This window comes from Rhinatrema bivittatum, chromosome 11, assembly GCF_901001135.1.
Source record: "Rhinatrema bivittatum chromosome 11, aRhiBiv1.1, whole genome shotgun sequence".
NCBI lineage: Eukaryota > Metazoa > Chordata > Amphibia > Gymnophiona > Rhinatrematidae > Rhinatrema > Rhinatrema bivittatum.
In genome coordinates this window covers 55,427,864-55,454,968 of record NC_042625.1, presented here as the reverse complement: position 1 = coordinate 55,454,968, position 27,105 = coordinate 55,427,864, and the positions used below count along the sequence as shown (strand labels likewise).

The following is a 27,105-nucleotide window of genomic DNA, read 5'->3' as shown; positions in this document are numbered from 1 at the left end:
CTCTATTTTTAAACCTCCAGTGTAGGACAGGGTGAAAACCTTTACTGAAACTCAAGTACACCACTTCCAATTAAATTCTCTAGCCCCCATCTATCCAGCAGAGTGAGGAAAGAATGTGGTTTTATCCCCTAATCTGTTTCTATCTTTGTGTTATCAATTACTCTTGCTACCTCAGCTCTATTTTTAAATCTTCTCAGCTTCTCTCTCTTGCCATCTCTTCTCCATCCTCTCTAGTTTTCTCCTATCTTTCAACCCTCAATTAACCATCTACTCAATTTTTCTCTTACTCATACATTCCTTTTGTGTCCCATCCCCTCTGCCTACTTCTCATATTCTTTCAGCTTCAGAGCATCCCTCATCCACATACCTCTGTTTCCATTCTTATCACTTGCTGCTACCAGTAGCCCATTTATTTCTCCTCCCACCAAGTTATATTACCTGACAGAGGTAGATGCAGGGGAAATGGATGCTGGGGAAGGGAAAGAAGAGGCAAGGGAGACATTGCTGGAGGGGGAAGGGAATTAAGAAAGTAATATGGTTTCTGGGGAATGAGGCAGGGGGGAACATGACAGAGGTGGAGTTCAAATCTAACAGGCTTCAAAAGGCTATGGAAAGCAAATGTTGCTTACCTGATGTAACAGGTGTTCTCACAGGACAGCAGGATGTTAGTCCTCACAAATGGGTGACATCGAGGATGGAGCCCTGTACGGAAAACTTTTCTGTCAAAGTTTCAACAAGCTTTGACTGACACTGGCACACTGGGTGCACTGAGCATGCCCAGCCTGCAATTATCCCTGTGAGCCACAGGTGTCTCCCTCAGTCTCGTCTTATAGCTAAAAAGCGCAAGCGAAACTAAAATAAAAGTATACAGACCCAACTCCGCGGGGTGGCGGGCGGGTTTCGTGAGGACTAACATCCTGCTGTCCTGTGAGAACACCTGTTACATCAGGTAAGCAACATTTGCTTTCTCACAGGACAAGCAGGATGGTAGTCCTCACAAATGGGTGAGTACCGAGCTGAGGATGCCCGGGAATGCACCAGATACACCGCAGATGCGCAAAGGCGTAACGACTGAGGTGGAAATGGGAACGGAGGGCATCCGCAACACCATAATGGGTTCGTGGAAGGATGTTGGGTAGTGAATTGAAAAAAGTAAGAGTAGGCGGACTGGCCAAACATGGAGCATGCCGGCTAGTCAAATGTAAGCAATAATAGGCTGCGAAGGTATGGAGAGGACTCCAGGCTGCAACCTGATAAAAAAGTACAAGCAGCAGTAACCAAAGGGAAGCTGTTAAGGCTAAGACGGACACAACAGTATGTGGATACCCACAGTGTTGTAGTGAAATGTCTGCTTGTTGGTAGGAAAGGAAATATAGACCACTTAATCAGAAGGATTAGGTCTGTGTGGCCACTGGAAGTAGCAGCTTGACCCTTGCATGAAGGAAAGAGTCAAGTGGAATTCACATGGAATGCAGTGCAATGTAGATAGAATGTAAGCGCAGCATTACTGTCCATGAATGTGGAAAACCCAGTCTCTCCCTAGGGCGAGAGAGAGAGGTTAGGAAAAATTAATAGAGTATTTCCTGAGGAACGGAGATACAACATCTACCTGAAAAGGATAGAAAGTTGAATGCGTAGAACTACTCAGTGGCAGAGGAACGGAGTCAGGTGAGTATGGAAAGAGTGCATAACTCACGGACCCTGCTGGCAGGAATGACATTAAGAGGGAAAGAAGTTCCCTTGCCAAACTGTGGAAGAGAGGAATGGAAAGGCTCAAACGTAGAATGTATGAGACTTATAAGGAGAATATATATGTTCATTCCGTGATTAGAGAAATAGAGGCGGCTTGATCAGTGGATAATCCATGGCAAGCCGACTCAGAGAGGATTACCGAAAACGGGAACCCAACTCCCAAAACGATACACCTCCTAAGAGAAAGGTGTATCTATGTGGAGGATGTCTGGAGAACAGAATCCGAGGGAGTAAGAAAAAATGGTGGAAAAGTAAAAGGGGTAATACCTCTTTTTTTTTTTTTTTTTTTTTTTTTAGCGTCAGGAGGTAAAGCCTGCCATATTAAACGGCAAGATTTATGTTTAGAAGGTTTTGTGACGCTACCAGAACCTAAGAACATCAGTAAGTCTATGATTTGGGACTGACTGGTGAGGGAATAAAAGGTTACTGATATGATGGATTGAGAAGTATGGGAAGCATACTGATCTCAGTCAGGGAGTGGGGAAAAGAATACTGAACCCCATCCCAGTTCAACATTAGAAGAATGCTGGCTACGAGAGGCAGCAGAAGAGATATATTGAAGAGGCCTTTGATGGAAGAAAAGGCATCTAAGGGAACGCATAGGAAACATGTGTAGGGAGCAGAACCTGTGCATCGTATGGAATGATGCAGACGCAGAGGAAAGTTTAGTTAAACTCAGCGTTAAAAGATTTGCCCTGTACACATGTAATTGAGACCATTCGAGAGGATAGAACCTACGTGGAGAAGGTCAGATAGAGCGTTCATTAAATCTCTTAGATATGTGGCCCAAAGACGCATGAAGTGAACAAGGGCCAAGGGTAGAGCTGCGCAGCTGTCTAGCAGAGCAGCTAAGAGGTTGTGTGTGCTTATGAGTTGGAAAGCACATTGTCCCTATGCTGTCTGTCTGTATGCACAAAGAATTGTTGCAAAAGCAGTATTGGAAGGCATAAGGGCATAACTCATGGGTGCAACGTCCAGGAAGTTTATGAGAAACTATGCTGGAGTGCAATAGATGCATAATGGGTTGACAGCTTTCAGGAGAAACTTTATAACCCTAAGGAATTGCGAGCATGAGTCGAAGGAGACTAGGTCCTAGTTCGAACTGGGATAAGAATCAGGGACGAAAGCAATGAAACCACTTAGGTCCATTGAGTATAGAATGTCACTGAATATAACCCATAGCAGTTTTGAATTATGAGAAAAAATGCATAGTGGGAAGAAACCCCATAGCCCAACCATGAAAAGTTGAAAGGTTGAGGTTATGGAAAATATGCGCAGGGACATATAACAATGTATCAGAATGTCTGTGCGCATGCTGGACAAGAGGGTCTTAAGACTGTGGTGTCCAGAAGTGTTACAGAAGGGATTTATGGCAGTGACAGTAATCCCAGTTAGTAAATGTATAGTGAGTCCTGAAAAAAGTGAGAGCTCTTTGCATGTACTGAAAGGAAAGTGAATGATGTTACACTCCGCAGAGAAAACAGCATTCACCAACAGTGATGCAAGAGACAGTTCACTTACCGAAGCTGGTGCCGGCGGCAGAGCTTGGGGTTGTAATGTTGACTCACCATAAAGCACATAGAAACATTAAAATAATGTACTTACTGCAGTATGGAGTGATGGTAACCAAAGATACCATTGTACCTGTGACGTCTAAAGAAAGTTGGATTTTCTTAGGTCCAGGATGTGCGGAGAGTAACTATTTTCTGTTAAAAGAAAGAATAGTGCAATTAAAACTCCCCAACCCCCCTCCCTTCTCCCCTCTGCACTTCGTAGCGCCTGGGGGAGTGTACCGGGACTTTGGTACAAGGTGGGGTGGCCGCTCTGATATCTGACCAGATGGGAGACCAAGAGGTGTCCCAATGGAGGATATCATGTAGGCTCCTGCAGGTGTGTGAGCTGTAAGTGGTACCCGCATTTCTGTATGCTGTACAAGGAGACACTGAGACCTGTGGCCAGGCCTCAAGGTGGACTTGTACATGGGGCAATGGTTGCTGAATCTCATGTTTAGCAGATCAGCCAATGCAGCTGGACCTTGGTTGGGAGGGAACCAAGAGTCAGAGCATTGGTCGGCACAGGGACTTGTTACTGACAAGAGAAGAAGCCCTGCTGCAATCCCAAGAAGATAGAGGGGTTCTCCTGATATTGTGGCTAACATAGCTAACATAGTGATATGTGACACTAATACAGTTCTAAAAGGCACATGACCCAGAACTTTTCGAACCACGGTCCGAATGGGAGAACACAACTCTATGGGAATGCCGCCGAAGCGGGTACTTACCATCCGACGTGGATCGCCGCAAGACGAGCCGGTGAAGATTGTTGACCCCGACGGTCTCCGGAGTCCTCGAGGGTAAGGCCGGGGACGTAAACGTCCATCTCGCTCTGAAACCCGGTATGGTGGCACAGGTACAGAGGAGACAGGCCAGGCGTGAGTGGCGTTTAGACTGCTAAGTGTAACAGATGGCCATAGTCCCACACCACTTGACGGTGGGGCACGCCAGGAACAGAGGAGCCCTAACGGAACTCATATTCCCTCCCTCGTCACAGCGGCTCGATGTGTCGTGACGCCAATGCAGAAGCTGTCGGACCTGGATCCGGAAGTTCTGGATCACCAAGGACTGCCAAAACTGTAGGAACAGTGCTGATGGCAGTGGTGATGTCGCTCTGCCCGAGCGTTGTCCAGCCTGGAGAAGGATGGCACCGATGTGCTGGATGGCGTCAGCGGCGGACGATCACGATGTCGGCGATGATGGGTGCCACGGTGCTCGGCCCGGTCTTTCCCCAGCGCCGAGATGGAAGCCCTCGTCGTCCTGGAAGGCGATCGATGACGAACTGTCAGCACGCCTGCTCTGCTCCTGACACAATGGAGTGTCTTAAGCTAATACGGGGCTTAAAAAAGAACCCAAAGCGTGGAGCAATGTGAGGAGGCGAGGGTATTATGTGGCGGTGCTATGTCGGTATTGACGATATTGAAGGCAACCTAAGGGGCTTCGAGGATATCATCAAAATGGGTATGAAAAATCGTCGATGACTGGCCAGGAGAATGATGACAGTGACGGGCACTGACAGCAGTGGCATAGGTATCTTTGAAACGATGTGGAATCGAATAATCGAAAAACATTGCCGTTATTGAAAAAGATACCGGCATCGACTGAGTCGAATCAATAGGGCGTCAAGGACACCGAAGGAAAACGGAGGTGTCGAGGGCATCGATGCATGGAGGCGGGCATTTATGCCGTTTGTGGCATGGCCACGGGCATCAACTATAGGGCCACAGACGTTGACGGTATCGATTTGGACAGACTCAGATTTCCAAGTGTACATGGCATCGGTGCCCCAGACACGTGTGTCGGTGGCATCGATATGGACACGTATGGAATCGATGGCATGGATCTCCCAGTCGATGAATTCCATCCCGGCATCAACGCCAGTCCTGGAATCGGCATGGGCATCGATGCCAGCCATAAGGCTGGCATTGGCATCAACGCCCATCCACGGAATCGAGCCGGCATGGATATCCACCGATGGGATCCACCTGGGCATCGAATTTCACCGATGGGAGCAGCCTGGCATCGACTGCCCTCGATGGATGCATTCTAACATAGATGCCCATGGATGAAACACCTGGGCATCGGTGTCCATCGATGCAAAAGGACCCGGCACCGATGCCACCGACGGACGGCCATCCGGCACCAATGCCATCGACGGACAAGCCATCCGGCACCGATGTCCATCGATGGGGACCATCCGGCACCGATGTCCACCGATGGGGACCATCCGGCATCGATGCCCACCGACGAATCGATGTGGCACCGATGCCCCCCGATGGAAAGGGCTGGACATCGGTGGGGAGGATGGGGCATCGATGGCATCCCCAAAAGGGGGGGGTGGCATCGATGAAGTGACCCTGGGATCGTTAAAAAGTGTCTCGGGCAGCGGTGGCGGCGACCCGAGTATGCATGGCAGTGACTAACAGCGTGTGCGTCAATGGCATGCATCCGGGTAGGGACGGCACCGAGGAAGCCCAAGGAAAAAAACAGTGCGTAGGAGGAAAAAGCCTGGTAGCACTGAAAAGCAAAAAACATGGATAAAGGCATCAGGGCACCGTGGGGGGAGGGGCGCTGATGACATATAAAAGCCCAGGGCGGTTTAGGCGGGTCCCGGTGTAGCGATAGGGTATCGACTGCGTGAGGGTACCAGGGAACGAAGGACTTGAAGCTACAGAGGTCCTAAGTTAAGGAAAAAATCCCTACCCCACTAGCATAAGCAAGCAGAGTGTCACAGAGATACTCGCAAGCTGTTTAAAGCTAACTGAAAAATGGGGGAAGGGAAGGCTTCAGTCAGTTAACAGCCTTAAGATAGTGACAGGAACCGACCGAAAAATAAGAATTAGTACTCACCGAGCGTCGTAAAAACGTACGCGGAGGGAGACCTGTGCAGGGAAAAGTGTTTTTTGAAGTGAAAAGTTAAGTGTTTCCATGAGGTAATTAGTTAAAAAATCCTCACAGAGCTCCAACCGCTATGCTGACTGCAGAGCGGAAAAAAGAAGACTGAGGGAGACACCTGTGGCTCACAGGGATAATTGCAGGCTGGGCATGCTCAGTGCACCCAGTGTGCCAGTGTCAGTCAAAGCTTGTTGAAACTTTGACAGAAAAGTTTTCCGTACAGGGCTCCATCCTCGATGTCACCCATTTGTGAGGACTACCATCCTGCTTGTCCTGTGAGAACAAAGTTTGCTGAAGTGTGGAAAAGGATATCTGGAAATCTTGTAAGTTATGACATTTACTGGCCCAGCACAAAAGATATTGTACACGAACTTCCAAGATCACACAGGTCCCGTCATTTTCTAAAGGACCTATGTGGTCTCAAAGCTCATGTACACCATCTTTTAAGTGCTCCAATAAAAGGCATCACAACCTACAAGGATTCCAGTTTTCACCAGGATCAATATTGCTACTAGGACTCTACAAATCATTAGAACAAGAGGAATGAAAAGCTGGACCATAAAAAAAAAAAGTTTAAATTTAAATTTTTGGACTGGCTCTGCTGTAATGGTCTTTCAGTCTCTACCGAGCTACAGCTATATGAGACTTCAGTTACCTGGGGTTCTTCCCCTTTTCATACCCAACCTCTCATCTAGCCCAGTTATCACAGTGACAATCCTTTGCCAGAGGCCACAGACTGCAGCTTCTTCCCAAACCTAGAACACACATACCTAAAGTCTGGCCACTAGGCGTCATGATCATGTGAAGACAGACCCCACTTTCCCTACTCCAAGGGGCAGCATACCAAGCCCTGACTGACAAACAGTAGAATCCAGATTCAAGAAATGAACTCAGGTTTCCCACATGGCAGTGCATGACACTTTATTATGGAACCAATTACTGGTAGAGTTATGTAAGCAGAAGTAAAGCAAAATGTTTAAGAAACAGTGAAAAACATTTATTTCAACTGGCATTTTACTAATGTTTTTATCAGTGATGTTTTTTGGGAATTAAAGGTATGCTCAAAACTAGAACAGCAGAATGTTTTATATTCAGTGTATTTAGAAATAGCTCATGTCCGCACTGTTATTCTTGTATTATCATTTTGCTTTTAGTTTTTACCTTTATTTTATATTAATATTTATAAATGTTACCTTTGTAAGCCACCCAGAATATGGGATGGTGCGGCATAAACATTTATAAAATACCACTGAGTCAGCCCATGATTAATTCTAAGCTTTAAAACTTCACCCCTTAACTTGCCCTCTACCTCGGATCCTCTCCCATCTTCTCTTATAATCCAGCTCACCAGAATTTTATCAGCCATCTGTTGAATCTGTTGAGATTTAGTTTGTATATCTTCCTTTAGTTTATTTTCTCTGCGTTCGGAAGTTTCTAATCTCTTCACCTGGTTCTCCAGAGAGTGTCGTCGTTCCTGCAGATCAGTGACAAACAGTCATCAATTTGGGGCTAAACCGCAGCAGCAGTCAAAAAAAAAATGTGGTAAAACTACTAAAAATATTCATGTCAAATTATCTATTCCTTTCAAGGTCTCAACAATACCTAATCATTGCATGTAGAAAAATATCCCAGCACCTTCAAGAAGTATATTGATGTATATGGAGAAATTACTACTTACCTAATAATTTTGTTTTCCTTAGTGTAGACAGATGGACTCAGGACCAGTGGGTTATACACATCTGCCAGCAGATGGAGACAGAGCAAACTGATATCACAGTATATATATATTTATATATATAAGCCTGCAGTGACATCAGCCTGCCAGTATTCTCTTCAAAAGCCAACTGTAGGGGAGAAGGAAGGAGAAGGGAGAAGAGGTCTGTTCTCCCTGTGCTTGCCACTGTTACAGACAGTAATTGTTACCACCTGGAAGTGTGAAAGTTGCAGTTGCTGACCTGTGATGTCTGCTGGAACACTCCCCCCTTCTGACTTTAAAAACTGTGGAGAGGTGGTGCCCCGCTGCTGCTGGCGCTGCGCCGAAGGGGCACGCGGCTTGGACCAGCTTAGACCGGACCGGCAGGCAATTACCGGTTTGCAATTTCTACCTGTTTTTCTTTATGGGCAAAAAGAGGAAAGCGCAGATTGTATCTTCATCTCCTACCCAGTAACAACATATCAGACCCATGGACCACCACGTGGTCAGAGTGGTGGAAATGCCAAAAGAGGACAGTTTGGGAGCCTCTTCTTTAGTCTCCCTAAGTCCAGGCGATCGACCGAAATATGCCCTACAGCCAGTCGGATTTCCATCAAGCGACACGGCTGGGTACATGGTAGGTGTGACCCAAAAGGACTCTGGCCTATTGAATCAGGCCGATTCTCGATGGACTGAGAATAGAGTTACTTCAATATCTCAAGAAATACAACCTTCCAGTATTGAAGGTAACTATAGCCCTATGCCGCAGTGGTAATCAAAGTAATGGTCCTTTGACAAAGCAGGAAGACCTTGGTCTTGGCCTGAGCTGTGTCAGGGCTCCTATAAAGTTCAACTGAAGAGACTAGCTGAGATGGGACTTCAGGTAGTTGATGACAAACCCTAGTGACTCCTACACCCGAGGGTTTCATGGTGGACCCGAAGCTGGGCCACTGCATCCCTCACCCTATCTCCAAAGAGATTATCCCCAGTACACGGCACATCAGCAAGTCTTTCCTGTACTTCTGGTCACTGATTCCCACAGCAGAGACCCTCGATGCAGTCTCTGCTGTGGGATCGTAGGTCACTCAGACATTGTGTTTCCCAAACTCCAGGCTCTTATGCACCAATGCCATGAGGATGTCCTGCTGCTGCTGAGGCATCTGCTAGGCAACCTCCTGCACCTGTTCCCAGATGTCCCACGAGTATTGGCATATGTAGAGCCGGAGGCACCAGGGATGGGTCCAAGACCGCTCAGGTCTCTTGAGATCGGATTCGACCACCACCGACTGGTGGGGAAGCTGTTGGTTATCGAACCCGGGAGCATTCTGGTCAAGGTAAACCACACCAGCCTTCTTATTCATGGGAGGCACTGTGAATGGATGTTCCCATATGCTCAGCAGTAACTCCTTAAGGATGTCGGGTGCCAGGACCACCACGATCTCTTTAGGAGGCTCCATGAACTGGAGGATTTCAAGCATTTTGTGCTTGGCATCCTCCTCTTTCAGTAATTGAAATGGGATGACCTCCGCCATTGCCCTCACAAACACTGTGAAGGTTAAGTCCTCAGGAGGAAACTTCCTTCACTCTTCTGGAGGAGAAGGTTCTGAGGAGAGACCCTCAGAGCCAACGAAAGACGAATCTATGGTGTCAATCCTCAGGGGTCATAGGGGCCCTCATCCTCACTGAAATCGGCAGAGGATGGGGCCCTGTAGGCACATAGCCTTCCTCCAGATGTGCAGGCACCAGCAGAGCCAGACGGGGGCTGTAGGCTTTGGCATTTCAGTCGGCCTAGGTAGAGCTTTCTCCTCCGAACTGGCAACAACCACTGTATCAGCAGGGGGAGGCTGCGGTGCCCCAACGGGTACCGTCACTGGCCCGGGATCGGACTCCGACTGGGTACTAATGCACCTATGAGCGCACAGAGCTTCTCCAACAGCAGCTCTAAGAAGAATGGTGCCGGCTCTTTGCCATCGTTGCCACAGGACAGATACCCCACATTGCCCGTTCTACCGACATTTGAACTTGCCACTCAAGCTCCTCCTCAAACATTGCCAATGCCAACATATACTGGGAGGAAGGAGGGGTGGCCAGATCCTCTTCAGAACCGAAAGGAGGAATAGTGACTGGCATCAGGACCAGTGGAGACAGTGGCAGATCCCTGGCACTGATGAAGCACTGGCGCTCCTTGCTACAGGGTCACTTCGTGGGCATCACAGCATGAGCAGGTGCATCCCCATGCCCAGCACCATGCATAGACTGATGCTGATGCTTCTTTGGCTTCTCTTGATGCTTGGCACAGGCTTTCCCTGGTGCTGAGACTGATAAGCAACCTGACGTCCTCGGCCTGGAGAAGCTCAATGGTGGTTGGTCTCCGGAGCCCCATCAGCTGACGGCACCGATGGTCCTGCCAATGTCAATGGCTCATTGTCCATCGGTGCAGCATAGTGATCCTTCGATGCTGATGCTGCCAAAGCCGATGCTGATGGCTCTGTCTTCTTTGGCCCAAAGAGGCACTCCCCCCATCTTATCGAGCCAAAGACTACATCCCATCAAGGTCATCTGGGTGCATTTGCAACAACCCCGGACGTCTTGCGATGCCCCCAAACAGAAGATACATTCATCATGGGGGTCTGTAAAGGACATAGTCCTCGGCCATCACTTGAAACCAGACGTGGCCATGACAGGACAAAATAAATAGGAAGCAAGATCAAAATCGATGGTAGCAGGCAACAAAGGCTGGCAGGCACCGAAGCACCGCAAGAAATCAACTGCGAAAGGAAACTTACCAATAAACGACGAAAACCCTGACTAGGACACTATGGGGAGGGCCAAGGGAGATCGTGTGTCGAATGCAGGTCGAAAAAAAAATCACATTAAAGCGAAAACTTGAAAGTTTTCCAGAAAAGGCCAAAGAAGGCAGAAAGTGAGCTCACCAACCGCGATGCTCCAGCTCAGAAAAAGAGAGAATGAAGCGGGACCCTGCATGGATGCATGGTATAGGGCATGCCAGGCATGCCCAGAGTGCCAAATAAATGTTCTGGAAACTGACATGACATCAGATTGAGCTCCGAGACTGAAAACGTCACCCATGTGAGAGTGCTTGTCCTCTGAGAAAGATTTTTTTTTTTTTACCATTACTCAACCAATTTCCAAACTAGTCAATCACATTGGGTCTATCCCTAGTCTGATCAGTTTACTTATTAATCTCCATATATTAAGCTATTCAGTTTATTATTTTATGTTTTTATTTTGATTTCACTGTTTTAATTATGTATATCTTTTGTAATTTCATTTAGCTGATTTTATGGTGATATTGTATTATTTTTATATGATTTTATGTATATTATTGTACATCACTTATTCCTTGGTGTATAAGCAATACAGAAACCTTAGTAAAGGTAAATAAAGATAAAGGGTGTGATGAAATCCAAATAAACCACATATGCAGCATATGCCCCAATCTAATTCTCTGCTTATACAATCAAAACATTGGCATACTCTCTCTAGAAATAAGTTTTGGGACTGAAGCTTTTCAGAGGTGTTCATGGAATGTAAAAATGCTCTACCCCCTGTACCTTACTAATGCCAAGGCTTTACAGTGTGCCTGTAAACTGCAAACCAGGAAACAACCCAGGCTTTCTTATGTAATTGCCAGGAATGACTCATTTAGCACAGATAAAAGGAATACAGATTAACATCTTGAATCTTAAACTTTCAGTGATTCAAATTATATGCACAAATTACTGTTAAATAATTCACCTGAGCAAACCTGAAAAGTACTGAACGTAATGGATGCAAGCTCTTCTTCATCCCCAAAGTATGCACACATACGTGTGCAAGGCAACAAATCTGCATCAATAAATTGAACTGTTGTGACTAAAAGTTTGCTGATATTACCTCAGCTTCAAGCAATTTTTTTTTCATGCCATCTGTGGAGTCTTCATTATTCTGCAGACTCTCTAGTTCCTTCTCAGCTCTTTCCTTTGCCTGCCGAATATTCTGAAGTAATTCAGTGGCCTCAGAGCTGGCTTTCACAGCCTAAATGATGAAAAAATGGAACAGTTTTACAAAACCTTAAAATACACACTTGCCAAAACACTACAGATACAGTATACACAGAGAAAAGAAAGCAGAAAATGCAGAGAAGTCAAAGTTTTCAAATCTAAATACAGAGATTTAAACAAAATCATTAGGAGGCAAATGCTGTGCAAAGATGACTAACTTACATAGAGCATGATTTTTAAAGTAATTTTAAACAGTTAATCTCATTTTCCATTTAATGAGTATGTTTAGCTGTATCTCTATAGTTGACGCTCTCTGAGATGGCTCAGTTCTCTGTTTAATATCATGATTTTATGAATGCTGTAAGATACCCCAACTCTGAACTTTGGATTTATGTGGGCTAGAAATTTTATAAATAAATATTTTTTTCTTGTATCTAAAATGCACCAGTTGCAAGTTGTGTTTCATATCTTACTTTACAGAAACTGTACCTTTACTACCAGCATAATTTAGTTCTGACATAAAATCCTTGTTCTAAGAAAGGGGAAAAAATCATAGGGACAATTACCTAAATCAATTCATAGAAACATACAAAATAAGCAGTCATAGTTCAGGCACTTGCCCATGGGTCCTATAATCAGCCTGTTTACCTCCATACTGCCCCACATTACAACTACAAAAAAACAGGGTCAAAGAGTTATTACATCCAGTAAAGTGAAGGTTGCTTACCTATAACAGGTATTCCTCTCACAGGTGAGATTATATAGTAACAGTAATGACGGTAAATAAGGACCAAATGTTCCATTCAGTCTGCCCAGGAAACTTCCTATGGTAGTATCTGCTGGGCCATGCAGGTTACCCCCATGTTTCTCTTAAGGGTAGTAACTGCTGCACTGTGCGGTTATTCCCAAACCTTATGATAACCCATAAAAAATTTGGCCAGGCCAAAGATTATTATTAAGCTTTAAGCAACATGGAAATGCTCCACTGAGCATGTGCAGGTCATCCTGCATCACAGATGTCACATGAAGAATCTTCAGTTCATAAAATATCTACTACTGAATAAATGATCCAACTCCAAGGAGAGGCGGTGTGTTCTGACTTACATCCTGCTGTCCTTGGATAATACCTGCTACAGGTAAGCAACTTTCAGTTTTCTCAGAGTACAAACATGACGTAGTTCTTCTCCCAGATGAAGAATCCCTACCTACAGTCTGCCCCAATGTAAAAATACAACCATAAAAGAATATTGGTAATAGAAATATGTTAGGCAGCAAAATTTCATGTTTGGATGAAAATCAGTTAAGAGATTTGTAAATAAAAGCTGCCTTATCTTCTATTTTTTTTTATTTATGTATTTACAAAATATAATGCAAGAATCCACTTGAAAGGCAATACATGTGACAAAAGCGAAATTATACATCTCATACTATCCAAGTCCTCAAAATGGGATCCAAATACACAACCCCAAGAAAAAAGAAAAATATGTGTAATTGAAAAATCACTAGCACCAAAGGGGTATAAAAATGTGAAAGAACTATATTACTGGATATTCTGCGCTCTAAGGAGAATGGAGAACTTAAGGAAACCCTAGATTTATCACTCAAAAAAAGCTGATAGTTGAGATGGTTAAAAAGAAAACATAGGAGACATCACAATATTTTATAAAACATTTGCAGGGATATTTAAACAGAAAAAATGCACCAAGTCCTAAAACCTGAGGTTTCATTAATAAAAATTGTCTCCTTCTCTTGTGTGTCTGTCTAGCAAGATCTGGAAAAATTGGAACTGGAGGTTTGAGAATGGGAGGGCGAAGACGTAGGATACTCTTCATGAACCTGGAGATCAATGGGTGGCAGGACACTGGTGTACCATTATGGAGATAATGGTAGGCTGCAATGGCACTGACATGGACTCTGATGGAGGCTGTTGTGAGTCCAGTCTGGTACAGAAGATGGAGGTACTCCAGCAGAAGTTCCTGAGAACAGGAGAATGGGTCCACTCTGTGCTTGACACACAAAGTTGAATTTCTGACCCATTTACCCAGATAATTCCATCTGGTGAAGAGTTTCCTGGAGGAGATTAGAATATCCTGAAGTTGCTGAGATAGGCTCAGGTGATTTAATATCGTCCATTCAATCTCCACACTGTGAGATGCAGAGAGGAGTAGAGGGGGTGAAGAAGGGAGCCTCCCTCTTGCGAGAGCCAGTCTGCACTGTGACCGAGAGGAATGGGCCCGTTGATGGAGAGATGAATCAGATAGGCGTACCACAGCTGTTGGGACCACACCAGCACTATGAGGATGAGATTGGCCATGTCTTCGATGAACTTTTGAACAGTCCAGGAAATGAGTGGTATGGGAGGGTAAGCGTAAAGGGGGGACCCCCCCGTCCAAGAGATGAAGAAAGCTTCCTGAGCTAGGCGCTCATTGCTGGGGTAAACCGAGCAGGTGGTCTGTTCTTTTCAGTTGTGCTTGGTAGCAAAAGATCGAAGCAAGGAAGACCCCAAGTTTGAAAGTCTTTCTGCCACATCCTGTCGAAGCTCCCAGTTGTGGGGGTGGAAGATTCTGCTGAGCTTGTCTGCACTGGAGTTCTCTATCCCCGGTATATAAGTCTCCTGTAGTGCGATGGAACGCCGTTCGCCCATTCCAAGATCTGCACCGTTTCCTTGCACAATATCCAGGAACCGGACCCTTCTCCTTTGTTTACATAGAACATCGTGATTTGGTTGTCCGTATGCATCATGACTGTTTCCCCCAGAGGAACCTCTCGAAGGTGCGCAGTGCATTGCCAATGGCCCGAAGTTCCAGAAGATTGATCTGCAAGGCCCTCTCCCAGTTGGACCAGACTCCCTACGTTTTTTGGGGTTTTTTTAATTAAGATTTTAAACAAATTCACATTTGCAAAAAATCAAGAAATAGTTTTTGTAACAGGAAACAAAATCAATAATATACATTTAGGCCACCACTCGTGTTAACTAAAAAAAAACCCATTAGTCCTCATTATGGGAGGATATTTCATAAAATTATTAAATCAGGTAATTTGTAATATTAATCTTACAAAAATAAGGAGAACAATTTTCTTTATTTGCAGACAATTAACCTCAGCCTTGTTCCTTGTCCACCAGAAAGGATTCTAGGTGAGGAGGGTCCTAGAATGTGAATTTCTTCTTTTGAAAGTTTATTAAATATTTACAAGGAAACTTTAGGATGAATGTCGCCCCAAGAGACAAAACTCTTGACTTCAAAGCCAGGAATTGTTTCTTCCTTAACTGTGTTACCAGGGACACATCCAGAAATATTTGGATCTTTTGTCCACAGAAAAGATAATCCTTATTTAAGAAATATTTTTGTAGAACCTGGTTTTTATCTCTTTCTCTACAAAAAGTGACTAATAAGGTTGCCCTTTGTGGAAGATCATCTACAGATGATTCCAAGAATGAAGTCAAATTAGGAGTGTGTTGGACTAGATCCATACCTTCCTCACCTTCTTGAATCCTTAACCTGGTCCTAGGAATGTAATATATCTTAGAAATATTAGTCTCATCTATTGTTAAAATAGCGAAAATCTCACCCAAATATTTATTTTTAGCAGTTCAGTGGCAGATAGTAATCTAGTTTCAGGAAAATTTAAAAATCTCATGTTTCGATTATAGTTTTCCAGATTCTCTATCTGCCTGTGAATCACTAAGCCATCTTTTATAGAGTTATTAACCCCCTGCAATACAGTTAATTGGGTTACCACATTTTACCTTGTTCTAGTTGATTCAATCGGATATTGTGTACATCAATCACTTTTTTTTTTTTTTTTTATCTCAACTGTTCTATTATTTTGAACAATACAGCTAGAGTCTTCTGTAGACTAACCAGAACCTTCCATACATCTCCCAGAATTATATTTGAGGGTCCATAGGTTCTACGACCACTTCTTGAGGCCCTAAAACCTCTTGAACCCCTCTTTCCTCTCACAGTGGGCTGCACAGAGTCTAAATTTTCTATTCACCTAGGTTCCATAATCAAACTCTGGGCTGCAGGGATTGGTTCTTCCATCAATGTTTGAGGTTGCTGCGATGGCCCTGGACTGCCTGTGGATCCGGATGAAAAGAAAATTTCAGGGATGGACCCTCGAACAGGGTAACTTACCCCCCTTGCAACATGAGTATCCATTGGTCCCCTCATTACAGATGCAGTTGGCGATGAAGTCCAGGCTTTCACCTTTCCATTTCTTCCCATAGATGTGAATTCAAAGTTGAAAAAAAAAAAACCTTGAGAAGGTGCGTGCCCCTTTGGCAGCACGCCGGCAACTGCGTGCCGCACCTTCCCCGGATTTATACCTAGGGCTCTCCATTCCCTGTTGGTGACGTCACAGGGGGTGGGGCTTCGGCAGGTCCTGCGATTTTTTTCCAAAGTTCCAGGGTTGCAAGGAGCCGGAACCCCAGACACAGTCTCTGAAGCCAATATCTCTCCTTGGAGAGGTTTTATCCTCCAGACTCCTCTGGTTGGGTCCACACCTTCCCTGGATTTATACCCAGGGCTCTCCATCCCCTATTGATGACATTATAGGGGGCGGGGCTTCGGCAGGTCCAGCAATTTTTTCAAAGTTCCAGCATTGCAAGGAGCCGGAAACCCAGACACAGTCTCTGAAGCCAATACCTCTCCTCAGAGTCCCTAAGTTTGAACCTGGGCTAGGTGGGTGCCCCTCCCTTTGTTCGATGCATCCGTGGTGAGAGCTAGTTGATGGGCCGGTAGGCACAGGGGTGCTCCCTTTATGAGCACCATCAGCTGTAGCCACCAGACCAGGTCTTTTTTCATGCTCAGTATGAGGACAACCAGCCAGGATATGGAATGTTGGAGTTGGGTCCACTGCGATTTCAAGCCCCACTGCAGGCAGCGCATGTGCATGCGCGATACCACATGGATGGACGCTGACATGTGACCCAGGATGGATAAGATCTGCTGGGCAGAGGTGCTCATGGCGTTCAGGAGCTGAGCCACAAGGGTTTGCAGGGTAAGAACATAAGAACATAAGAACATAAGAACATAAGAAAATGCCATACTGGGTCAGACCAAGGGTCCATCAAGCCCAGCATCCTGTTTCCAACAGTGGCCAATCCAGGCCATAAGAACCTGGCAAGTACCCAAAAACTAAGTCTATTCCATGTAACCATTGCTAATGGCAGTGGCTATTCTCTAAGTGAACCTAATAGCAGGTAATGGACTTCTCCTCCAAGAACTTATCCAATCCTTTTTTAAACACAGCTATACTACCTGCACGAACCACATTCTCTGGCAACAAATTCCAGAGTTTAATTGTGCGTTGAGTAAAAAAGAACTTTCTCCGATTAGTTTTAAATGTGCCCCATGCTAACTTCATGGAGTGTCCCCTAGTCCTTCTACTATCTGAAAGAGTAAATAACCGATTCACATCTACCCGTTCTAGACCTCTCATGATTTTAAACACCTCTATCATATCCCCCCTCAGTCGTCTCTTCTCCAAGCTGAAAAGTCCTAATCTCTTTAGTCTTTCCTCATAGGGGAGTTGTTCCATTCCCCTTATCATTTTGGTAGCCCTTCTCTGTACCTTCTCCATCACAATTATATCTTTTTTGAGATGCGGCGACCAGAATTGTACACAGTATTCAAGGTGCGGTCTCACCATGGAGCGATACAGAGGCATTATGACATTTTCCGTTTTATTCATCATTCCTTTTCTAATAATTCCCAACATTCTGTTTGCTTTTTTGACTGCCGCAGCACACTGAACCGACGATTTCAATGTGTTATCCACTATGACACCTAGATCTCTTTCTTGGGTTGTAGCACCTAATATGGAACCCAACATCGTGTAATTATAGCATGGGTTATTTTTCCCTATATGCATCACCTTGCACTTTTCCACATTAAATTTCATCTGCCATTTGGATGCCCAATTTTCCAGTCTCACAAGGTCTTCCTGCAATTTATCACAATCTGCTTGTGATTTAACTACTCTGCACAATTTTGTGTCGTCTGCAAATTTGATTATCTCACTCGTCGTATTTCTTTCCAGATCATTTATAAATATATTGAACAGTAAGGGTCCCAATACAGATCCCTGAGGCACTCCACTGTCCACTCCCTTCCACTGAGAAAATTGCCCATTTAATCCTACTCTCTGTTTCCTGTCTTTTAGCCAGTTTGCAATCCACGAAAGGACATCGCCACCTATCCCATGACTTTTTACTTTTCCTAGAAGCCTCTCATGAGGAACTTTGTCAAACGCCTTCTGAAAATCCAAGTATACTATATCTACCGGTTCACCTTTATCCACATGTTTATTAACTCCTTCAAAAAAGTGAAGCAGATTTGTGAGGCAAGACTTGCCCTGGGTAAAGCCATGCTGACTTTGTTCCATTAAACCATGTCTTTCTATATGTTCTGTGATTTTGATGTTTAGAACACTTTCCACTATTTTTCCTGGCACTGAAGTCAGGCTAACCGGTCTGTAGTTTCCCGGATCGCCCCTGGAGCGATCCGGAAGAAATGCTCTGTCTAACTCTGTACTGATGTAGGCCCCAATGAATTGCAAGGCCCGAAATAGGTGTAGATTGGATTTCTCATAATTGTTGATCAGGCCCAGATTTTCCAGGCAGCGGATGGTTGTCAGTAGGTGGCTGCAGAGAGTGGGGGGATCCGGTGCTACCAGTAGCCAGTCGTTGAGGTAAGGAAACAGTTGGATTCCCTGTTACTGCAGGTGGGCTACAGCTACCACTAGACACTTGGTGAAGACCCTTGAGGCTGATGAGAGACCAAAGGGGAGCACCTTGTATTGAAAGTGGTGTCCACTGACCTGGAAGCATAGGTATCGCCAGGATGCATGGTGCATAGGGATATGGGAGTACGCATCCGTGAGGTCGAGTGAACACATCCAATTGTTGTGCCATAGGAAGGGCAGGATGGATTTGAGGGACATCATCTTGAATTTCTCCCTGGCCGGGACCTTGTTGAGAGTCCGGAGGTCCAGCACCCTGTTCGACCAAAAGAGAAATTGCATCAATATTCTTGAGATTTGTGACACTGCCTGAGAGGCCAAGGTGTCACAGCCAAGGATGGACAATGGATCCATCAGGAGACCTCTTGGGGGTATCGCCGCGAGGAGAATATCTGAGTCCAGACCTCTGTGACAAGAACCTTTCTGTTCCCCCGTAGGAGTCCATTTGTCACGCTGTGCTGGGGGCTCCTGTAAGTGCGGTGTGGAGTGCCTGCGTCATGACATGGAGGACAAATCCGAATAGACACACGAAGACTGAAATCCGTGGATCCCTCTTCCGAAGCAGGACCAGCATCAGAGTCCAGTGGTTCCAGAATCGGCGCAGAGTCAAATCGTTCTCTCGCACGGTGGGCTCTGTTGCCAGAGGGTGCGTCGACTGAGGTCTTCTTATGCTTGGTGGAGGCGGCGTGCTTCGAGGGCCGGTCGTGCGTCCGACGAGCATCCATTGGGTGGGTGCTTCAGTGTGCCAGAGTCAGTCGGTGCATCACCTTATGGTCCGTGTGTTGGGGCAGTAGGAGGGGGGCACTTCGGTGGGACACCTGGGTCGCCTGAAGGGCCCACAGAGGAGGCCCATTCTTGCTGCGAGGCCTGCCTAGGCCCGGGAGATAACTTTGCCGATCCCGTGATGGGGGCATAAGAGCCAAATGCCACCTCCTTGAGTTTCGCAATCCTGGTGGCCTGCTGTCGTTGGGCTCTGGGGGAGATGCGGCCACAGTCCCTGCATTCGGCCTGATCATGGTTCGGACCGAGGCAGATGTAGCACCTGAGGTGGTAGTCAGTCGTAGACATGATCTTGCCGCATTGGCAGAACTTAAAGCCAGGCAGCCGCGGCATTTTCAAGCTTCTTTCTTCTTTTTTTTTTTTTTTTTTGGTTCAAGGAGCAGAAGCGCTCCGCAAGCTACCTGCAGCGCAGAAGAAAAACACTGAGGAAAGCTGGGAGCCGCATGGGAAACCACACGTAGGCGCACACATCAAAAACTATGTGCTTGGCCACCTGGCTGCCCAGAGGACGTCCCAGACAGCAGGGCTAATTCATCCCTGCTTATCTACGTGAAAAGGCATATAATATATCCTTGAGGTTAACGGGAGAGCTTGCTCAGGAATTTTAAGTGTGTACATTAAATATCTTTTCCACATGTCCTTAGGTGGAACAAATAGATCCTTTGGGAAATTAATACAGCAGAGATTCCTCCCCCATATTTGATTTTCCATGTGCTCAAATTTATTTTGTAGCTACTGATTTTCTTTATGCAATGCTTGCTGTAAAGCTGAAGAACTGCTGAAGAACTTTCAAATTGACTTTTTCCACATATTTCAAAAGGGAATCCAAATCATTGACAGAAGTCATAAGAAGTTTAATCTGAGCAGAAATATTATTGAAGTTTGTATTGCTTCCCAAATAGCTTCAAGGGTCAACAATGTCGGTCTTACCAACTCCGAGAATTAAATGTGAGCTGACTCAGTAAAGGCTTCTCTAAACTGCTGCTTCCAGCAACCTCCCCTGTGATGCAGAGAATCTCAAACGGCTCTGGGGAGCTTCCAACAAGCCCCATGGGCTCAGAACAAGGCTCAATGCCGGCAGTTCCCTCTTATCGGCTCTGTACCTAGTCGTGGTTCCTGTAGTCTCACCTCAGCGGGATTGGCAGGGGCTGTCCGTTCCTCTGGGGACAGAGATTTCAGTTCAGGGTGGGGGACAGATTCCAGCTTCCTCCTGATCGACCTCCAGCAAACTCTCTTCCGGAGCACCCAGCTCCCTGGTGCATGTGAGCATCCATAGGTCTGAAAAGAGGGGTGGAAGAGAGAGCAGCCGAGACCTTGCACTCTCTAGCCCTTCGTTTACGGGCTAAATGAGGCATTTTCCACAAGAGTTGAAAAAAGGTAAGAGCAAGCTCTTGCATGGCAGCCTAGGTCGCCATCTTGGATCCCTTAAAGCTGCCTTCTGTATAACTATTAGCACCTTGCATAGAGAGTTTGTGAAATCTTTAAAATGATTGCGTCTTTGCTATAATCATTGGTCTTATTTCTGAAGAACTTAGTTTTTTTATGAAAAAAATTTTCACTGTAAATAAAATCACTTGGCTTTCTCAGTGACTGTGCATATCTTCAGAACAATTACTGCCTGACAGTGTGCCAGTGTTTCGTATATTCAGACTGTCATGTCATCTGTGCTTGTCAGCATCTTTAAAGACCTCACAAACTCTGCTATCGAGTATCATTGCGTCTCTATATGATGGTCACAGTGAAATATTAGAGGAATGAGTGTGTTTTGAAAATTTACCTCAACCATTTAAGAAGTTGGATTATCTGATTTCGCCAGTATTTCCTTTACATCTTGCTGGGTTCAACTGATACTATCAGTACCAGCAGCCAGATATTCTGGTTAAGGTGGAGCCTATTCCATCAGAATAGGCTTCCTCTTCCCCAAAACGTTTCCCAGTTCCTAAGAAATCTAAAGTACTTTTCCCCACACCATCTTTTCATCTACAGCTAAACCTGCCTTTGGGGGGGGGGGGGGGGGGGGGGGGGTTCTATGCATGGAATCAGGAGCATTTAAACTCATGCTGGATTTCTACATTTGAAATATTTAAAATGTCTGTCATATCCTTCTTCTCCTCCAATGTATACATATTTATGTATCATATGGCTGTAAGATATTTTCTTAAAAGAATTTAACTATACAGTATGCTCCAAGAGCTAATCCCCTTTAACCTTCACAGGCTCAGGAAGCGTTAATTCTTGGAACTATCCATTTTACCTTTGCAAGCTTCTCCTGCAGCTCCTGGATTTTGTTCAGCTGCTCAGTATTGATCTAAAATTAGAAGCAAATGAAAGAAAATCAATTCAATTTTACTGTACATTTTCAAGCAGACTATATTATAGAACAATTAAAGGCGCTTAGTGGTAAATACCCGATATTTCAGCATACTTTACTATCTTTCTTCTATTTCCTGACATCCTTTTCTCACCTGTTTATAAGCCTCCAATTCCATACAGCAGTAAAAATCATGATGAAGAAATATATATAAAATGTATGTGTGTGAAATGTACCAGATGGATAACACTGAAAAAATTCCACTACTTATGTACAAATCGGGATGAAGAGTAACAGTGCAGGTTTCCTTTACAAAACTGCTTTGTCAAAAAAAAAAAAAAAAGTATAAAATGGAATGCACAAGTTTTCAACTATACAACTACTACTACTTTTTAACATTTCTATAGACCGTTATCAAAGTGCCTTATCCTTTGTCCAGTGGCAACAATTCTGGGCAGAAAGAAGAGAAATTGAGTTTTTATGTTAAGTTGGTGACCTCTCTTGAAATTTTATTATAGGAGAATCCATTATGAAGTGCTTTTTAGTGCTGTTCATAAAAGTTATTGTGATCTTGACTAAGAAAACAAGGGCCAAATTTAAAGTTTAGGCAACAGTAGGGCATAAAAGTGTAAAAAGCATCCAAGTCTTTTTCTTTCCACAATTCTAAAAATAGCAAATGTTTGACCAATAATTACATTTTCTGAAACTTTTAGAAAGGAAAAAAATTCCACAGAAAAAATTGTGCAATCTTCTGTAAAAAAAAAAAAATTAAAAAATAATAATAATAATAATAATAATTTATGAAAAAAAAAGAAAAAAAAATAAACTCCCTGGAAATATTGCCCAATTTTTTGATTGATCATTTTTGGCTAACAGCCCCAGTTTTCTTCTAGATTTTGCAGCTATTCCAAATTTTGCAGCTATTCCAAATTTTGATGTGAATTTTTTCCCCTTCCAGAAATATAACATAGTAACAGCAATGACAGCAAATAAAGAATAAATGGTCCATCCATTCTGCCCAGCAAGTTTCTTATGGTAGCAACTGCTTCTCCATGCCAGTTACCCCAATGTGTTCTGTTAAGTTGTAAGTTATATAAAGGAATTTTACCAAAGCGGTGCAGAAAAAAATAATCAGGAGATGGTGGCATTTCCAATCACCAGCTAGTCTGATTTTGAAGGTACCCGAAACATTTATTTAAAAATATGAGTATGTCGCTCAATCACAAAAACTCAGAGCAGCTTACACCGTAACATTAATAAAACAACAAGACAAATGAACAAAACATCAAAATTCAAGCATCAAAAGGTGCACATCTTCATAGTTTCCAATGGCACACTGACGGTCTAAAAAGGCCAAGGATTTCAACAAACTCTAAAGTCAGAGACTAAATATCTTCAAGATTTCAAATGGCACAGCCCCAGTCAGGGAAGGCCAAACAAAACGTTTTCAGCTGTTTTTTTTGAATGATTTTACACAAGTTGTTAACCAATCAGCTGACAAAGTATTCCAATAATACAGGAGTAATAACAGAAAGGGATTGCTCCCGGGCCTGCACAATAAAGACGCCTCCAGGAAGCCTTTCTGTGAAGATCTCAGAGATCTGGAAGGACGTGTATGTGGAGCATAGAACTGAGCCATTTTAGATTCTCTGAGCTGCTCGTTTTAAATACCAAAGGGTACTCTGTACTTAACTGTCATCTTGATGGGTAACCAGCGTAGGTGAAATAAGAGCTTGTTTACTAAGTCCAGAGATAAAGCCAGGCAATAGAGTTCTGGACAGCATATAAGCAATTAAACCTATATACAATGTGTTACAATAGTCTAATGCAGTGAGGATTATTGTCTGTACCACTGACCTAAAAGTCCTCTTTTGAAAAATCTTTAGAGGTCATAGAAGACTAGGTTTAAAGTATCCAGATCTGATAACTGCCACGATTTGCGATGACAGACAGGTCTCTTGTCTAAAATAATGCCAAGGCTTTTAACTTGCGAATGTTAATGTAAATGGATTGAGTATCAGAAGCTATGCATCTGAACCTAGTCTGTTTCTATAACACCATGACCTCTGTTTTCTTTCAATGTTTAAGTAAAGCCATTATGACCCCAGCTATTGTCTATGGCAGAGAGAAAATACATAGGGCAGAGTGCACTGTTTAACCCATGGTTGGACGTGCATCCACAACCTCTTATTCTTTAAGGGGATTAGTGCGTCCAAAACGCGCGCCCAACTCCCCACGAAACTAATGCATCTTAATGGGGCTATTAGCTATTCTCCCCAGATAAAAAAAAAAAAATCTGTGCCCAACTGAGCAGCCCCAAAAAAAAAAATAAAAAAATACTGCTTTTTGTTATGAAAGCTCCTGCCTGTGGGTTTCGCCGCGAGCAGGCTCACTCACCCCATGCCGTTTCTTCGCCGACGCGGCAGGACGCCGCCGGCCTGCCCACGCGGCCTGGAGACCGCCCCGGATTCCCCTCTCCATCGCGGCCGGAGTTACGGGTCTTCGGCCCCCTCAGCGCGGCTGGGAACGCCGCCGATGCCATCTTCTTCGTGGCGCTAAGGCCGCATCCCGGGCTGGCCCCGCATCAACCCAAGTCTTCGTGTCAAGGTCCGTCTGCCCTTAACCTCAGGCCAGGCCTGCTGCTCCATGCTGCTCGCAGCAGGTCCGAAAGGGCTCGGAATGGTAGGAGGACCGTTCAACTTCCAACATCCTCGGATGTTGGCCTTGGGAGCTTGCCGGCCTGGCAGAGGGTACGACCATCAGCCATGCGGAGCCACCGTCAACCCTTGGCTCAGACCTGAAGGTCTGGGTCGGGCTGAGGCCCATGGGCACACAAAACACCCCGCACGTAACACTTTTTTGTACTTCCTCCAACTTAATATCGTGGCGATATTAAATGAGGAACCAAAAAGACCAAAAGGTTTAAAAAAAAAAAAAAAGAAGAAAAAAAAGAAGCATGCTGGCAGCTAGGTTAGGAAAAGAGACACTCAATTAATGAGTGTCCATTTTCCTAACACATGGCCGTGCAAAGATTAGGAAATTGGACACTCATAAAATTGAGCGTCCGTTTTCCTAACCCACCGACAGCCACTTCTCCTGGATGCCCGCTGCCAAGGAGGAGCTAGGGGCACATATTTGTCCCTAGTGCCTCCTTGGCAGCACAGCCCCTCATTTAAATATTCGATCTCGCGCCCAGGAGAGGTAGCTGGGCGAGCGTCAGGAAAGAGAGCACTCAACACTGAGCACCCGTTTTCCGCGCAGATTTATTGCATCAGCCTCATAGTGAGCCAAATGTGGAGGGCCAGGAAGAAGCTATAGGGATGAACTGTACATCATCTGCATTGATGCAGTATTCCCGCAGAAAGTTACAGGTGCCATTGTGAAAGAGTAGAACCAATGGATACTCTGTGGGACCTGTCTGCAAGGTATGATTTAAACCAGCTTAATCCACTGCACGAAATCCCACATCCACGCAACCTATATAAATAAAATGCAGTGGTCTAGAGTGCCGAAGGCTGAGGAAACATCCAAAAGCGCCAGAACAAACTTTGTCCACTATCGAAATCTCTCTTAAATGCATCAACGCTGGATAATAAAATTGCAGTATTTAGTCCCTCAGAATCCGAATTAATCTGTTATTAAGATCAGATATTTGGAAAATAATACATATCATTCCTAATTATTAATGAAAACCTGAACACCAGACCTTGAAGGCAAGAGTTGAGAACTAGCTGCAAAATCACTGGACTATGCTTCCTCCTCAAATAGTATTATCAAGCGTTTTCAGTCTCAGGTGTATCGGAACCTGTGTGCCACTGCATATACTTGCTGTACCATGTGAAGCAGCTGTGAGGCAGATACTCAGCACTACTTATCCAGATAAGTAGGGGCCTAATTGGCTAAGTGGCAGCAGCTGAATATCTGAATGACAGAAAATAAACCCTTGTGTAAAATGTGATATTTCAAAACTGTGCAAGCAAACTAACTTACAAGCAGGTTGCTGATTTTTGTCTGAATTTTAAATCTGACTGCCAAATCATTTTGTGAAAACCTGTTATGTACAGTACTGCATACAAATCATAGTGCTATAGAAATGATAATTAGTAATAGTAGTACTAGAATGAACTAAATTTAAAAGTGATCATTTTAATATTTTTTTGGTGTTTTAAGCTATTGTATAATTTTTATCTATCATTTCTGTTCACTCCAAGAAGAGGGGAGTTAGTGGTATGTTTATTTATTTATAACTTTTTTTATACCGAAGTTCAGGTAACAGAATTACTTATCACTCCGGTTTACATTATAACAAGTAGAAAACAATGACAACATATGTCTTACAATGAACAAGGGAGTGAACAACTTGGATAATATAACATAACTAGGAACAGTAATATAACATAACTAGGAACAGTAGCAGTATGTCGCAGAGATTAGTTCTTTTCAGTATTTTTTTAAGCGACATTGTGAAAGAATGGTAGGGAAAAGTTTGCTTTTTGCAGAGGATACTAAAATCTGCAAAACAAGATAGCCAGGAAGGTGTGATTTAGTGAAGCTCAAGGAATGGTCTAAAGTCTGGCAGCTAAAAAATGCAGAATCATGCATTTAGGCGGCAAAAGCCCAAGGGGCAAGCAGAGTTGCTTACCTGTAACAGGTGTTCTCCCAGGACAGCAGGATGTTAGTTAGAGCCCCATCACGGAACACTTGTCAAAGTTTCTAGAACTTTGACTTGGTTCACTGAGCTTGTCCAGCATGGCACCAACCTTGCATCCAGCAGGAGTCCCTTCAGTCTTGTTTGTAGTAAAAGTATGAGCGAAAAATAAATAACAAATCGCAAGCAAACCCAACTCCGCGGGGTGGTGGGCGGGTTTTGTGAGGACTAACATCCTGCTGTCCTGTGAGAACACCTGTCACAGGTAAGCAACTCTGCTTTCTCACAGGGGTTAATAGCGGGCTGAGGGTGCCCGAGTAATGTACCAAAAGCACCCAACGACGTGCAACAGACACAACAACAGGGGTGGGTTTGGTTAAGAGGGCAGCCTGAAATTCCCAGCGAGACGTTGGAAGGAAGTTGGGTTATTAAGCTGAGAATAAATTGTGTAGAACAGGCTGGCCAAAGATAGAATCTTGCATGCCAACCTTGTCCAGGCAATAATGAGCTGCAAAGGTATGGAGAGAACTCCATGTAGCAGGCCCTGCAGATGTCAACAAGAGGTACAGAACGAAGGTGTGCTACCGACATTGCCATTGTTCTAATAGAGTGCGCTTTCACGCATCCCTGGAGCGGAAGGCCTGTTTGTTTGTAGCAGAGGACAGGGTCTGCTTGCTCACCGGGATCCCCAGCTTGGTTTTATCAAAGGAGACAAATAGCTG

The 27,105-nt window shown here is 44.5% G+C and overlaps 1 protein-coding gene across 12 annotated transcripts in view; it reads right to left on the bottom strand.

The window, feature by feature from the left end:
• Positions 1 to 27,105, bottom strand: part of CIT (citron rho-interacting serine/threonine kinase) — a 424,741-nt gene that overhangs the window by 170,540 nt on the left and 227,096 nt on the right. For all 12 annotated transcript variants that reach the window (XM_029571779.1, XM_029571775.1, XM_029571774.1 and 9 more), the window contains 3 exons: positions 21,679 to 21,732; positions 11,791 to 11,931; positions 7,549 to 7,674 (listed from right to left, as the gene is read on the bottom strand). In XM_029571779.1, coding sequence (XP_029427639.1) covers positions 7,549 to 7,674; positions 11,791 to 11,931; positions 21,679 to 21,732 — 321 coding nt within the window. The remainder of the gene's footprint in view (positions 1 to 7,548; positions 7,675 to 11,790; positions 11,932 to 21,678; positions 21,733 to 27,105) is intronic.